This window comes from Saccopteryx leptura, chromosome 5 (genome assembly GCF_036850995.1).
Source record: "Saccopteryx leptura isolate mSacLep1 chromosome 5, mSacLep1_pri_phased_curated, whole genome shotgun sequence".
NCBI lineage: Eukaryota > Metazoa > Chordata > Mammalia > Chiroptera > Emballonuridae > Saccopteryx > Saccopteryx leptura.
Window position 1 is genome coordinate 69055508 of NC_089507.1, and position 15646 is coordinate 69071153.

At 37.9% G+C, this 15646-nt stretch overlaps 1 protein-coding gene across 1 annotated transcript in view; it reads right to left on the minus strand.

Moving 5' to 3' along the window:
- Window positions 1-2511: 2511 nt before the first annotated feature.
- The window catches only part of LOC136405290 (estradiol 17-beta-dehydrogenase 11), a 43920-nt gene continuing 30785 nt past the window's right edge, over window positions 2512-15646 (minus strand). The window contains exons 6-7 of the mRNA XM_066384541.1: window positions 7135-7251; window positions 2512-3270 (exon numbers count right to left, since the gene is read on the minus strand). Of these exons, the coding sequence (XP_066240638.1) occupies window positions 3180-3270; window positions 7135-7251 (208 nt within the window). The 3' untranslated portion in view covers window positions 2512-3179. The remainder of the gene's footprint in view (window positions 3271-7134; window positions 7252-15646) is intronic.

Below are 15646 nucleotides of genomic sequence, written 5' to 3' on the forward strand. Positions count from 1 at the left end.
GGCTTTCTCCTCACGATTCCCTTGGCAAGCTGGAACAGGTAAAAACTTAATGAGAAGAACAGCTTGATCTGTGGTGGCACAGTGGGTAAAGCGTCAACCTGGAACACTGAGATCCCCAGTTGGAAACCCCAGGCTTGCCTGGTCAAGGCACACATGGGAGTTGGTTTCCTGCTACTCTCCCCTTCTCTCTCTTTTTCTCTCCCTTCCTAAAATGAATAAATAAAATCTTAAAAAGAAAAATTTAATTAGATGAATAAACAATTACATCTATTTCAAAATGAATTAGAAGTTGACTTATGAATTCTAGTGTCATTCTCATAGATACTCTAGTAGAGTTCTACTATGTTGCAGTGAAGGTTTGGGAAAGAATCGAAGTTAGAGCATTCAAACAGGATGATTTGGAAAGCAGGCATTTTTACTGGGATGTGTCTTTACATTAACTAACTATTGAATATAGTCCAGCAGTAATTGTTTTTTTTGATTCTCTATATTAGAAGGTAGTTTATGGGAAAGAAGAAGAAATTTATTGTAGGAATGATACCTTCTGAAATGTTCTTATATGGTACAAAATCTATAGCACAACCTTCCTTAAACAGATGGTCATACAATTCTTATAATCTGCAATGACATTGATGAGATTACTTAATTTGTTCAATAAATCAACTGTTTAGGATATTAAGCCAAATTCGGAGGGACCCAAAACATGGAAGACAGGAACAAGGTCCGTCGGTTACACATGAAAGCTTTATTGTCTAGCTTGGCCAAGCGGCAGGAACTCTGACAGAAATATGACGGAGCGCGCGCCGGCCCTTTGTTCTACTTAGTTTCTATAGTTTTGTAAGTGGGAAGTACAGAAGCAAAAATTGCAATTAGGAGCCCCTTACCACTATTGGTTATAGTCATATGTCCTTTAACATGATAGGACCACGTTCAATTTGTAAGCCATACATCCTTTTGGGGAAAACAAAGTTTACAATCCAACACAATGGTAGAAAGATGTCTCTTTACATATTAAAAAGCATTCCTATATTATCTAGTGTTCATCTGCTATCTCTCTGTCCAGAGTCACACTTGTAAACCATACACATTTACATAGGAGAGGTAGTTTCCATGGGGACAAATGCCCGCAAATGGCTCATTGCTATGAGAAAAGGTTTATTTTGGCTTTTCTCTCCCTGTACCTGGCTAGCCATTCACCCTTTTCCCCACAGGCATAGTGGAATGTCTGGGGATCCATGTTTTTCCTCCCCTCTGCATTTGCAACCCAATGCCAAGGGCCATCCTGACTATGCCAATCACACAGTAAAGAGACTATTCTCACAATTTCTCTGCATACTTTAACCCAAATTAATAAAATGTTCTCCAAGCCTCCCAAAATATTAATATTAATTCTGTAGCTTTTGGTACTTTACAACACCTGTGGGTGAAGTGGCTCAGTGGCTCCTCATAGGATAGCACCTAAATCATGCTGAATAGCTTAACCAGGCGGTGGCTGAGTGGATGGAGCATCGGACTGGGACGTGGAGGACCCAGGTTCAAGATCTCGAGGTTGCCAGCTTGAGCATGGGCTCATTGGGTTTGAGCAGGGCTCACCAGCTTGAGCCCAAGGTCTCTGGGTCAAACAAGGGGTCACTCGGTCTGCTGTAGCCCCCCTCCCCGGGTCAAGGCACATATTAGAAATCAATCAGTGAACAACTAAGGAACTGCAATGAGGAATTGATGTTTCTCATCTCTCTCCCTTCCTGTCTGTCTGTCCCTATCTGTCCCTCTCTCTGACTCTCTCTGTCTCTGCCACAAAAAAGGACATGTTGAATAAATATTAATTCTTGTTTACAAAATGAATCAAAATCTTTTACCATGCAGCATTTGAACCTAAATGTGATTCATTTGCTACGTTCTATAGGGGTGACTCTGATTTATGTTTCTGAGTATGAACTCTCTGATATAAGGGCCAAAGTTCTTTACTTGATATGTATGTTCTTTACTTCATGTGTTTAACATAATCATTTTTCTTTTTCATTGATTTGAGAAAGAGAAAGGAAGAGGAAGAGAAGCATCAACTCATTGTTCCACTCAGTTGTACATCCACTGATTGCTTCTCATACATGTCGTGACTGGTGACTTTGTGTCAAACTTGCACCCTTCAGGTTGAGCCAGTACCCTCAGGATTGAACTGGCAACTCCAGATCAAGCCAGTGACTCTGGGATCTAATCGGCAACCTTGGTATCTGGGACGATGCTCTATCCACTGCATTACTGGCCACTGCATGTCTAACATATTCTTGAAACTATTTTTCTTTAATAGAAATACAATAAACATACTTATTTTTTTCAATTTAGAGGACCGAACTTATATTACCATTTCACTGAGTCTCACTCACATCTAATTTCCAGACACTAAAAAATTAAAAAAAGAAAGAGAGAAAGATCTTTGAGTACCAAATCCATTTTCTTTTAATTTGAAAGTTAAGTCATATTCTATTCAAAATAAAAAGATGGAAACATCACAAGTTTAAGCTTGATCCATTTATTATTGCCACTTATAAGTACATTTTCCCAATTCTCAGCCTTAAATCCCAATGATGTGTTTTCAATTTACAACATGTGTCCACCTCCAGTTTCCTTGTGCTGAAATGTTTGGCACTGAAATGTGAGGTATCTTTAGGAAACAGTGGTAATGGGTAGGATGAAATGTTTGAATGCCATTTCTTATATCACGTAAAATTCATTGTGAAATGCTACTAGATATAGTCCTTTATTATATTTAGAGAGGTTGAAGTTTCAATTTTATGTACAATAGAAAAAGGAAATGTGAATTATACAAAATTTAATTGTAATGAAAAATAAAAATATATCTCAAACATTTATAGTATAAATTTTGCAGAGGCTTCAGATGACTCACAAAATCTTAGGAATTATGTAAATCTGCTTTTGTTCTTCTTATCCATTTTTCCATAAGGCAATTGCTATTTGTTTCTTTGCATTATATGAAATTAGCTTTCAGCTAAAGAACAGTGGTAATAAATGAGCACTACCAGAGCCTCAAAAGGTGATATTGAAGAAAAAAAAAAGGATAATTAGGAAAAGCAGAAGTCCAAGCTGGTTAATATCAGATGAAGTCAACTTAAACCTGGTAAATCAATTTTCAGAAAAACAAACAACAAAAAAAACCCAAGCACTTATTGTTTTTTACTTTTATATCCAATAACTGCATCAAACTTAACATCGAGCTTTCCTTTTAAAATTGTCATAAAACGTTCAGGAAAGATCCTATAAGAAAGATATAAGAACATAATTAGGAAATTAGTATTAAGTACATGTTATCTTTTCTTAAAATATTTATGTTTATCATGTATCATGAACATGTTCATCTTCAACAAGATTAAAAATTTTAACACAGTCACTACTATATGTTCTTTCCAATTAAATCCATTTCCTTTATATTATTAAAATGTTAAACAAAGAGACTGGGGGATGCAGAATTGCTCAATGAAAATACAGACAATACACCTGGTTTGGAGCATAATGTTGAACAAGTTATATAACTTTTTAGTTTAAATTCCTCACATGTAAATGAAAAAATTAACACTCACAGCAGAGTGTAAGTTGAAGAACCAACGTGTTCCTATAAAATGCTTAAACAGTGATAGGTATCTAGTGGATCTAATTTTTTCTCCCCACTCTATACTTAAGAGATATTGAAGAACTTGTCACATTCCAATGAGTCTGAGAGAAATTATATAGATTATGTAAATCAGTATAACTACATGGCATTAAAATAAAATTTGGAAATTGAGCACTGAACATTCATAGGGAAAACCAGGGCAATGATAATAGTAATGGTAATTATTAAAATAACAGTGATATAGGTCCTGGCTGGTTGGCTTGTGGTAGAGTGTTGGCTGAGTGTGTGGATATCCTGGGTTTGATTCACAGTCAGGGCACACAGGGAAAGCAACCATCTACTTCTCCACCCCTCTCACACTTGCTTCTCTCTCTCTTTCTTCTGCTCCTGCAGTTATGGCTCAATTGGAGCAAGTTGGTCTCAGGCACTGAAGATGGCTCCATGGCCTCACCTCAGACACTAAAATAGCTCGGTTGCTGAGCAACGAAGTGAGCAATGGAGCAAGCAATGGCTCCAGATAGGCAGAGCATTGGCTCATAGGGAGCTTCCTGGGTGGATCCCAATCTTGATGCATGTGGGAGTCTGTCTCTCTGCCTCCCACTTCTCACTTAAGGAAAATAAGATAAAAAATAAAATAACAGTGGTATACAACATTTATTGAGTATTTATAGCTTACTAAACACTTTAAGTGCATTCTTTCATTTCCCTAAGAGCCCTATTTTTGTCTCCATGTGACAGATAAAGAAACTGAGCTTCAAAAGAGTTAAATAACACATCATGTTCACATTGCAAACAGTCACACAAACACAGCTTCACCTAACTACAGAGCACAAACTTTGAGTTTCTGGGTTAAAGATCTATGAAACAGAATTAATTTGTTCACTCAGTGAACATTTTAATGCTTTGAATGTGTCCATCAACTCTTCAAAATGCAGGGGATATTAGTGATGAAAATGGGCTCCTTCCCTCATAGAGTTATATTCTAAAGCAGTGTTTTTTCAACCGCTGGTCTGCAGACCTGTCTATCAGAAACTTAATGCCAGCCCACAAAAGAGAAACCACCCTGATGCTGTATGAAGATACAGATCCAATGATCTTAGTCAGAATCACTTATGCTCAGGGTGATTTCTACCTTAGCAGTCCCTGAAATAATTCTCCTATTTTCACCGGTTTCCAAGTATAAAAAGGTTAAAAATCACTGTTCGAAAGGACTGTAATTACTGAATGCTTACTTAGGAGATGTGACAAGTAAAATGCTAAACATCTTGTTTGCCCACCAAGAAGATCCTGGGCTTCACTACCTAAACATTTAAGTATGTTCAGTATGTTCAACCACAGTTCCTAGCAGATGGGTCTAAAAACCTGACAAGCCCTAGTGCCTTTTATTATTGTTATTATTATTATTATTATTAAGTGTAAAGCAGGGAAGCACTGAGAGATTCCTGCATGTGCCCCACCACGAACGACTCAGCAAGCCTCCTATGGGGCGATGCCCTGTCCTTGAAGGGTGTTGTTCCGTTGCTTGACAACCTAGCTATTTATTTATTTATTTATTTATTTATTTATTAGCGCCTCAGACCACAGTGCCTGGGACAACCACTGGAACAGAGAGGGAGGGAGAGGGAGAGAGAGAGAGAGAGAGAGAGAGAGAGAGAGAGAGAGAGAGAGAGAGAGAAGGGGAGGGGTGGAGAAGCAGATGGTCGTTCTCTTGTGTGCCCTGACAGGGAATCCACCCAGAACATCCACATACCGTGGATGTTCTACCTGGGCCAACCAACCAGGGCCACCCTAGTACTTTTAATCTCTTATATTTTTTTAATCTCTGGGTCAGTAGTTCTCAAGGTATGATCTTTGAACCAAATGCTCATGGCAATCGCCTGTTAAAATACAGATTTTGCCTGACCTGTGGTGGTACAGTGGATAAAGTGTCGACCTGGGATGCTGAAGTCACCAATTCAAAACCCTGGAATTGCCTGGTCAAGGCACATACAGAAAGCAACTACTATGAGTTGATGCTTCCTGCTTCCCCTCCCACTCTTTCTCTTTCTCCCTCTCTTTCCTCTCCTCTCTCTAAAAAAATTAATAATAATAATAAAAAAATACAGCTTTCATGGTCTCAACTCAAACACCCTATATTAAAATCTCAATAGGTGAGATCCAGGAATCTATGTTTAAATTAACTTCCCCAGTAATCCTGATCCTCTACCATGTTGGAAAAGCCTGACTCTAGGGACAAGAAAAGACTTTTTTTTTTTACCTAAGGCACCTCTTCAGTTTCCCCTCGTTACCTGACCAGCCTCATGGCCACACAGCTTTCCCAGATGAGTGATGAAACAATGTGTTATGATGAGGCATTCTTTAAATCAGTGGTTTTCAATCTTGGCTGTACATTAGAATCATAGGGAAAGTCATTCTATCTCTCAGAGACCAGGCCACACTCCAGACCAGTTATATCAGAATCTTGGGAAGGAGGTCTCAGGCATTAGCATCTTGAAAACTCCCAATGAATTCCAATGTACACCAAAGTTGAGAGCTACTGCTCTAAAGAAATGTTTCTGAATTTAAATACGCAAACAAATCTTCCGTGGATTTTATTAAAATGCAAATTCTGCTTCAAGAGATCAGGAGAGTTCTGTAGTTTTTGTTTGTTTTTTGTGACAGAGACAGAAAAAGTCAGAAAGAGGTTACAGACAGGGAGAGACAGACAGGAAGGGAGATGAGAAGCATCAATTTTTCATGGTGGCACCTTAGTTGTTCATTGATTGCTTTTTTATATGTGCCTTGTGGGGAGGGGGGGGGCTACAGCAGACTGAGTGACCGCTCCTTACTTAAGCCAGTGACCTTGGGTTCAAGCTGGCAAGCCTTGCTCAAACCAGATGAGCCCGCGCTCAAGCTAGTGACCTCGGGGTCTCGAAGCTGGGTCTTCTGCATCCCAGTTCGATGCTCTATCCACTGTGCCACCACCTGGTCAGGCTAGATTCTGTAGTTCTAACAAACTGCAAGGTGATGCAATGCTGCTGTCCCATGGACCACATCTCAAGTGCAAGGCTCAAGGACCTCTAAAATTATTTAGCAATTCCTAGGCTTCAGTACAATTTTGCACAAAATAAGAGCTCAGTGATTATGTGGTCTATTTAAATGAATATATAGTACTTAACTATGGCCTCCTCTAACATCATTGTCTATGATTCCATTATGTGCTAATGCTTAAAAACTTCCCTTCTCAGTCACTCATTTTTAAGACAAGACTTCCAAAAATATACAAATTTTTTTCTTTAAAGAAAACTTAAAGGCTTATGGAAATTATTCAGTTCCCACACTCAACCATTATATCAATCGTGCTTCAATCACTCACAAACATAGTTTAAAACCTGATGGATTCTTTAAGGCTATTATTTTTTATTCACTGAATTTCATTTCACCGTACTTTACAAAAATTTGGCCTTAAATCAGTAAAACCATGTGATAGATAAATATTCATAATGCTAGCAAACATAACTGTTGCTTACCTTTCTAGCGCTGTTAAAAGTTTTATAGAAGATGGAACAAAAATCATTTTCCGGTCCGTCAGGATCCCCTTCATCAGCTCGCTTACCACTTCCTCAGGTTCCAAGGTGGGTCCCAATCTGAAACCAGAAACTGTGTTCAGAAACAAATAATTTCATGGAGGCTTCAGCTTTAGTTTAGTGCTAAACAAACCAGTTAAATTACTGTCAGAACCATAACTGACTTGTAGCACCTAGCCCATCACAGGTGCTCAGAAATGGTGGGTGCTTTAGCATTAATAATGACAACAGCAACAACTACTTAGTGCTTATCATGTATGGCATGCCCACTGTGTTCAGTATTTTACACAGGTTATCTCCTTGAGGTTTTGCAACAACCCTAGGAAGGAGAGACCATAGTTCTTATTATGCAAATAACAAGTATACTGCTCACAAAAATTAGGGGAAATTTCAAAAATGAATATGAAGTGATAAAATACCCTCTAATTTTTGTGAACAGTATATAAAAGTAAATAAGTAAAAAATAATTCAGCTACATTAAGACTGATAAAATCATTTTTAACTCTGTAGAAGCTTTGGAAAAGAAGTCAGTTGCCATCACACAAACGTTATTATATATATATAGTGAACAATTTCTAAAGTGTCGGAGAAGTTAAAATATAGGAATGTGTCTGGCTCCAGGTCCTTAATCTCTGTATGGACAATCTTCTTATTGTCTTCTAACTTTACCACTTTATTAGGCCTTTGTTTCATTTTCAGCTTTGTTACTTAGTTCCATGTTACATCTTCACTGTGTCATCACCCTGGTGTGTGCACTACTGAGTAGCAGGTAGTCCTTGTGCTCTTTGTTATCTGGGTGTTAGAATAAATGCGCTGAGGATGAAACTGCACAGGAGTTGGTCCTGAGTTCCAAGCAATTTACTAATGACTTGGGGGAGGAACAACAATTAAATACATTTCTAAATTTTGCCAATGTCGCTAAACTGTTTGGGTGACTAACATATTGGGGAGGCAGATTATAAATGTTGTGACTAGTTAAAAGAAGAGAGACAAAAAGAACTCCATGAGATTCCTTAGGAACAAATACAGAACAAATATAGAAATAGTTCATTCAGAAAGAAAAAATATGCAATAAAATAAAAATGGGACAAATGAGAAAAGTAGTATTGTACTTAAAAGTGAGCACTATAATTGATACATGAAGAAGAGAAGAGACTAAAACATACAGGATATAATCTTCCACTCTCAGCAGAGGTCAATCATTTATTAGAATACTGTGTTCACCCCAGGATCCTGAAGCAAATACAGTGTGTCCGTAAAGTCATGGTGCACTTTTAACCAGTCACAGGAAACCAACAAAAGATGACAGAAATGTGAAATGTGCACCAAATAAAAGGAAAACCCTCCCAGTTTCTGTAGGATGATGTGGAAGCATGTGTGCATGCACAGATGATGATGTAACACAGCGTATACAGCACAGCAGCCCACGGCCAATCAGTCGAGATGTGGATGGTACAGAGGAAAGTTCAGTGTGTTCTGTGGCTCGCTAAATTCTATTCCATGACCAAAGTGCAACGTGTATGTCGGCGCGTTTATAACAAAGCGCCACCACATAGGAATAACATTATTTGGTAGGATAAGCAGTTGAAGGAAACCGGCAGTTTGGTGGAGAAACCCTATTCTGGTAGGCCATCAATCAGTGACGAGTCGGTTGAGGCTATACGGGATAGCTACCTAAGGAGCCCTAAAAAATCTGTGCGTGCGCCTACATCAAACTGCACTGAATAGGTATGAAACTGGGAGAGTTTTCCTTTTATTTGGTGCAGATTTCACATTTCTATAATCTTTTGTTGCTTTCCTGTGACCGGTCAAAAGTGCACCATGACTTTACGGACACACTGTAGTATTATTGCACATGAAAGCTTGGAGATGTGACAGGAGAGGAAATATAATAATGAAAGTGAAGCTTTTGGCCCAAAGGAGGTAAAATGAAAGGCAATGTAAGTTTATAGAAGACTAAGCTGTCCTTCATTCAGCCTGTAGCAACAGACAGGTTGTGGGTGCCAACGAGGATGAAACAAAAACCGAAGAGAACCTGTGTCTTGAAAAGTATTCAGAAGGAAATTCATTTTCTAGCCGTTGCTATCAAGACTTTAATATTTTCAAGCTCCACCAAAGCTCACAAATAACTGTGTAAACAGTACAGCACACTCCCTTATTCACACTGTGACCTTGCTAACCTACCAAACAGTGTTACATTGACTGAACTTAGTGTACTTGATCTTTTTACCTCTGCCAAAGGAGTTTTTTTACATCAACTTTAATGGTTGTCCAATATCATTTTTAAAAGACCAAAAGAAAAGGCTTTTGGAGAAGAATTCAATTTCTTGGCAGAATAAAATCTTAATCACTAATATGTCAGTATGTGGATATATTTTTTCCCTTGACTCTCTACTGTTAACAGCAGTTAACAAAAAGAGTTGCAAATTCTATTTAATCAATGCTCACAACGGATTTTGTAGCAACAATCCAAACACACTTTGGGCCAACCTGTTGGGTTAGGAAAGGAGAATGCATGGGGGGCCATAGGAATACTTAGAAAGGAAAAGTATTTTCCAGTAGGAGGGCTGTGTTTGATAATCTAACTTTACCACTTAAATAGATGAATAATTTAGAGGGACGTATTTCTACTCTTTAAACCTCAGGCTTTGTTTTTGTATTTAATCTGAAAAATAGGAATGAAGCAGTGGTACACTAATTAAAGTTTAACAACTCTTTCTTAATGGGACAGAATGACCAGTTTGGTAGCATTTTCTCATTTCTATGGAATAAATGTTGCATCTGTGGCTAATTTTTTTTTTTAGTTCTTTTTTTGCCCCAGAATTTTTCTTTTTTATTTAATTTTATTTTTTTAAATTTATTGATTTTAGAGAGAGAGGAAGGGAGAGAGACAGACAGACAGACAGAAACATCAATCTGTTTCTGTGTGTGCCCTAACCAGGATCAAAACCAGCAACCTCTGCCCATTGGGATGATGCTCTAAACAACTGAACTACCCAGCCAGGGCTAGTGGCTAATTTCAAGCTATAACATAACATCACTGAATGAGTAAAATCCAGCTTCATTACTCCACCGGTAACATGACGATTAAATGAGAAATGTACATATATGATACAAGCACTTTATATGTTATGCTATACAATTATTACTTGTCACCTTTTTACATAATATCTTATTTCATGGTAACAGTCAATAAAAAGTATTATCTTTCTGTAGCACATAGATAATCAAAATTTTTAGAGAAAATAGATTCTGTCATGTATATTACATATAGGAGAGTAGGTGTTCCAAAAAGATGTTCAACAAAAATTAATCAGAACATCCAATTATACTTAATATAATAAATTCAGATTATGCTGCATTGTTTCTATCACTAATGGGAAATGAAAAGATAACTTATTTGATGGAAAATCATTTAATAAAAAGTTATTCAGCCTGACTGGTGGTGGCACAGTGGATAGAGCACCAACCAGGAATGCTGAGGTCTCCAGTTCAAAACCCTGAGGTCACTGACTTGAGTACAGGCTTGCCAATTTGAGCACAGGGTGGCAACATTGCATGGGTCACTAGCTTGACTTGAGCGTCTGGGTCAAAGCACATATAAGAAGCAACAAATGAACAATTAAAATGAAAAAAAAACTAAGAGTTGATCACCTCCTCCCTCTCTCCCTTCCTGTCTCTCTCTTTCTAAAAAAAAAAAAAATATATATATATATATATATGTTCATATATCAAACAAGAGTCCCAAAATACATAAAACAAAAAATTAACAGAGTTGAAGGAAGATAAAGACAGTGTAATAACAGTTGGAGACATTAATCTTATATTTAATGATGGATTGAACAACTATACAGAAAATAACAAGCAAAAAGAAGACTTATAAAAGAGTATAAATCAACTACACCTAACAGCATCTATAGAATTCCACTCAACAGCAGAATACATATTTCTTCTTAAGGGCACAAGCGCATGCTCCAGAACAGATTGTATGTTTGAGCCCCCCCCAAATATCTTGTTAAATTAAAAAAGACTGAAATCATACAAAATGTGTCTTCTAGCCTCAATGGAATAAAATTAGAAATCAATAATAAAAGAAAAACAAGAAAATTCAGAAATATGAAGAAATTAACTAATAGGACAAAGAAAGAAATCATAAGAAATTAAAAAATACTTGGAGATGAATGAAAAAACACACACAAAGTTTATGAGATGTAGTAAGAACAATGCTCAGAGGAAAATTTATACCTACAAATGTCTATATTAAAAAAGATCTCAAATCAACTTTCCACCTTAAGAAACTATAAGAAAGAAACAAACTAAATCTAAAGCAAACAAAATGCAGGAAATAAGATTAAAGCAGATATAAATAAAATAGAGACTAGGTAACAATAGAAAGAATCAATAAAAACAAAAGTTGACTCTAAAAAGATCAACAAAATTGAAAAATCTTTAGCTAGACAACCTAGAAAAAGAGGGAGAAGACCCAAACGGTGAAAATCAGGAGTAAAAACAAAAATTTTATTACAAGCCTCACAGGAATAAAGAAGAATTAGAAAACTATTTAAAAAAAGGTGTATACCAAAAATTAAATAACCTAGTGAAATGTACAAATTTCTAGGAGCACAGAAAGCACCAAAACTGACTCAGGAAGAAATAGGAAATCTGAACAGACCTTTAACAAGAGATTGAATCAGTACACAAAAAACTCCCAGCAAAGAAAATCCTAGGACCAGATAGCTTCATGATGTTTAAAGAATCAACACTAGAATGTCTATAGAAATAATACTTGTCCTTATCAAAGTCTTTCAAAAGATAAGAATATACTTCCTCACTAATTTTGAGGCCAGAATTACATTGTTACTAAAGCCAGCCTAAGATATCACCAGAAAACTACATATTAGTATCTCTTATATAGATGCAAATATTCTTAACAAAATACTATCAAATCAGATCCAGCATCATATTAAAAGGATTATACGCTATGGCCAAATGAGATTTATTCTAAGAATGCAAAGTGGTTCACCATATAAAAATTAGTCAATGTAATATACCATATTAGCAGAAAAGCCCCACATGATCATCTCAATAAGCACAGAAAAAGCAATTGACAAAACGCTTTCATCAAAAAACAAGAACACTTAACAAACAAGTAACAATGGAACTTCCTTTACATAATTTGTATAAACACTTGTATAATGCAGTCTGATTTGTATAAGCAGAGTAAAGTAGGTAAGATAACAGAACTTATTAAATATAAAAAGGTAACTGTTAGCCTTTCCAATAATCAAATATATATTTCTTTTTTTTTAAGTAATTGGGAGAAAGATAAGAGAGATAGACTCCTGCACACACCCCAACCAGGATCCACCTGGCAACACTGTCTGGGGCCGATGCTCTGCTCATCTGGGGCTGCTCACAACAGAGCTATTTTTAGCACCTGAGGTGGAGGTTCCATGAAACCATCCTCAGTGCCTGGGGCCAATCTGCTCAAATCAATTGAGCCATGGCTGTGGGAGAGGAAGAAAGAGAAAGATAGAGAAGGGGGAGAATGGAGAGGAGATGGTCACTTCTCCTTTATGCCCTGATAGGAATCAAACCCAGTATTTCCATACGCCAAGTTGAATATCTACTGCTGAGCCAGCTGGCCAGGGCCAAAAACATAATATAACATAGAAATCCTTTTTTCTTATCATATTGGCAAAAGTTTAAAGTGTGCTAATATTCAAAGTTAGAAAAGGTGAGGGAAATGGGCATGCCCTGCTTGTGGGAGGATAAATTAAAATCCTTCTGGAAAACAATCTAATAAATCTAATAAATAAAAGTAAATAGGTTCCTACTCATTGATCAAGCAATTGTTTTAAAAAATTATAACAAAAAAATTATAACAAAATGTTTGGAAAAATGAACCAGAATACACACATATACATACATATACATAAATATACATATATATGAATATATAAACACATAAAACATATATAGATGTACACATGCACATACAAACAAGGATATGCATTTATTACAATAATAAAAGATTAGAGATCTAAATGTCGTTCCAGCCTGACCAGGTGATGGCGCAGTGCCTAGAGATTGCCCTGGGACACTGAAGACTCAGGTTTCAAATCCTGAGGTTGAGGTTTGAGTGCGAGTTCATCTGGCTTAAGCACAGGCTCACCAGCTTGACACGGGGTCACTGGCTTGAGCATAGGATCCTAGACACAACCCCATGCTGGCTAGCTTGAGCCCAAAGGTCACTGGCTTGAGCAGGAGGTCACTGGCTCTGCTGGAGCCCCCTCTCGTCAAGGCACATATGAGATGAAATCAATGAACAACTAAAATGCCCCAACTACGGGTTGATGCTTCTCAGCTTTCTCCCTTCCTGTCTCTCTCTTTTGCTAAAAAGAAAAAATAGTAATATATAAATAAATGTCATTCCATTGAAAAGACATAAACCCAGATTGCTGGCTAACACTAAAAAGAATAAGGTGGTTCTGGCTGGTTGGTCAGTGATAGAGCATCAGCCTGGCATGTGGAAGTTCTGGGTTCGATTTCCAGCCAGGGCAAACAGAAGAAGCGCCCATCTGCTTCTCCACCCTTACCCCTCTCCTTTCTCTCTATCTCTCTTTTCCCCTTCCACAGCCAAGGCTCCACTAGAGCAAAAGTTGGCCAGGGCGCTGAGGATAGCTTTATGGCCACCACCTCAGGCACTGAAATGGCTTTGGTTGCAGTGGAGCAACAGCCCAGAGGGGAAGAACATCGCCCCCTAGTGGGCTTGCTGGGTGGTTTCCAGTCGGATGCATGCAGGAGTCTGTCTCTCTGCCTCCCTGCTTCTTACTTCAGAAAAATACAAAAAATAAATAAGTAAGTAAATAAATAAATAAATAAATAGAATAAGGTAGGGAAACTTTATATATCAACACAGAAAGTTAAAAGATATTGGTTCTTGTTGTTTTTTATGTGTGCTTATTGCTTTTTATTTTATATTATTTTTCAATTACAGTTTATATCCAATATTATTAGTATTGGTTTCAGTTGTACAACATAGTGCTTAGACATTCACATATTGTAAAAGTGTTTCCCCAATATTTCCAGTACCTACCTGGTACCAAACACAGTTAGTTGTCACAATATTATTAACTTTAATTCTTATGCTGTACTTTACATTCCGTGACTATTTTAGACCTCCCTATTTTTACTTCCTAATCCCTTTACCTTTTTCATTCAGTTCCCCGAACCCCTCTCCTCTGTCAACCACCAGTCCTTTCTCTGTATCTATGAGTCTTTCTGTTTCATTTGTTCATTTATATTGTTCTTTAGATCCCACATATAAATGAAATCATATGGTATTTATCTTTCTCTGACTTATATCACTTAGCATAATATCCTCAGCAGTAGATATTCAACTTGGCGTACGGAAGTCCCGGTTCGATTCCTATCAGGGCATAAAGGAGAAATGACCATCTGCTTCTCCCCTCCATTCTCCCCCTTCTCTATCTTTCTCTTTCTTCCTCTTCCGCAACCATGGCTCAATTGATTTGATCAAAAGATTTCATTCTTTTTCATGGCTAAGTAACATTCTATTATATATATATATCTCACAAAAGTTAAGTGGATATTTCAAAATGAGTATGAAGCAATAAAATATCCCCTAAATTTTGTGAGCAATGTATATGTAGCAGAGCTTTTTTTTTTTTTTTTTTTGTATTTTTCTGAAGCTGGAAACAGGGAGAGACAGTCAGACAGACTCCCGCATGCGCCCGACCGGGATCCACCCGGCACGCCCACCAGGGGCGAAGCTCTGCCCACCAGGGGGCAATGCTTTGCCCCTCCGGGGCGTCGCTCTGCCGCGACCAGAGCCACTCTAGCGCCTGGGGCAGAGGCCGAGGAGCCATCCCCAGCGCCCGGGCCATCTTTGCTCCAATGGAGCCTTGGCTGCAGGAGGGGAAGAGAGAGACAGAGGAAGGATGGGGGTAGGGGGGGGTGGAGAAGCAAATGGGCGCTTCTCCTATGTGCCCTGGCCCGGAATCGAACCCAGGTCCCCCGCACGCCAGGCCGACACTCTACCGCTGAGCCAACCGGCCAGGGCCAAGCAGAGCTTTTATATCTACTTGTCTATTGATGGGTACTTGGGTTGTTTCCATATCTCAGCTATTGTAAATAATGCAACAAAGCATATTTTTTTACTATTGTTATTCATTTTAATGGGGTGACCTTGATAAATTAGTGTACATATGTTCAGAGAAAACATCTCCGGGTTATTTTGACATTTGATTATGTTGCATACCTAACACCCAAAGTCAAATTGTCTTTGGTCATCTTCTATCTGTTCTTTTTGTGCCCCTCCCCTCCCCCAACCCCCTCCTTCTCCTCCCTCTCACCCCATAACAACCACACTCTTGTCCATGTCTCTGAGTCTCATTTTTATGTCCACCTATGTATGGATTCATATCATTCT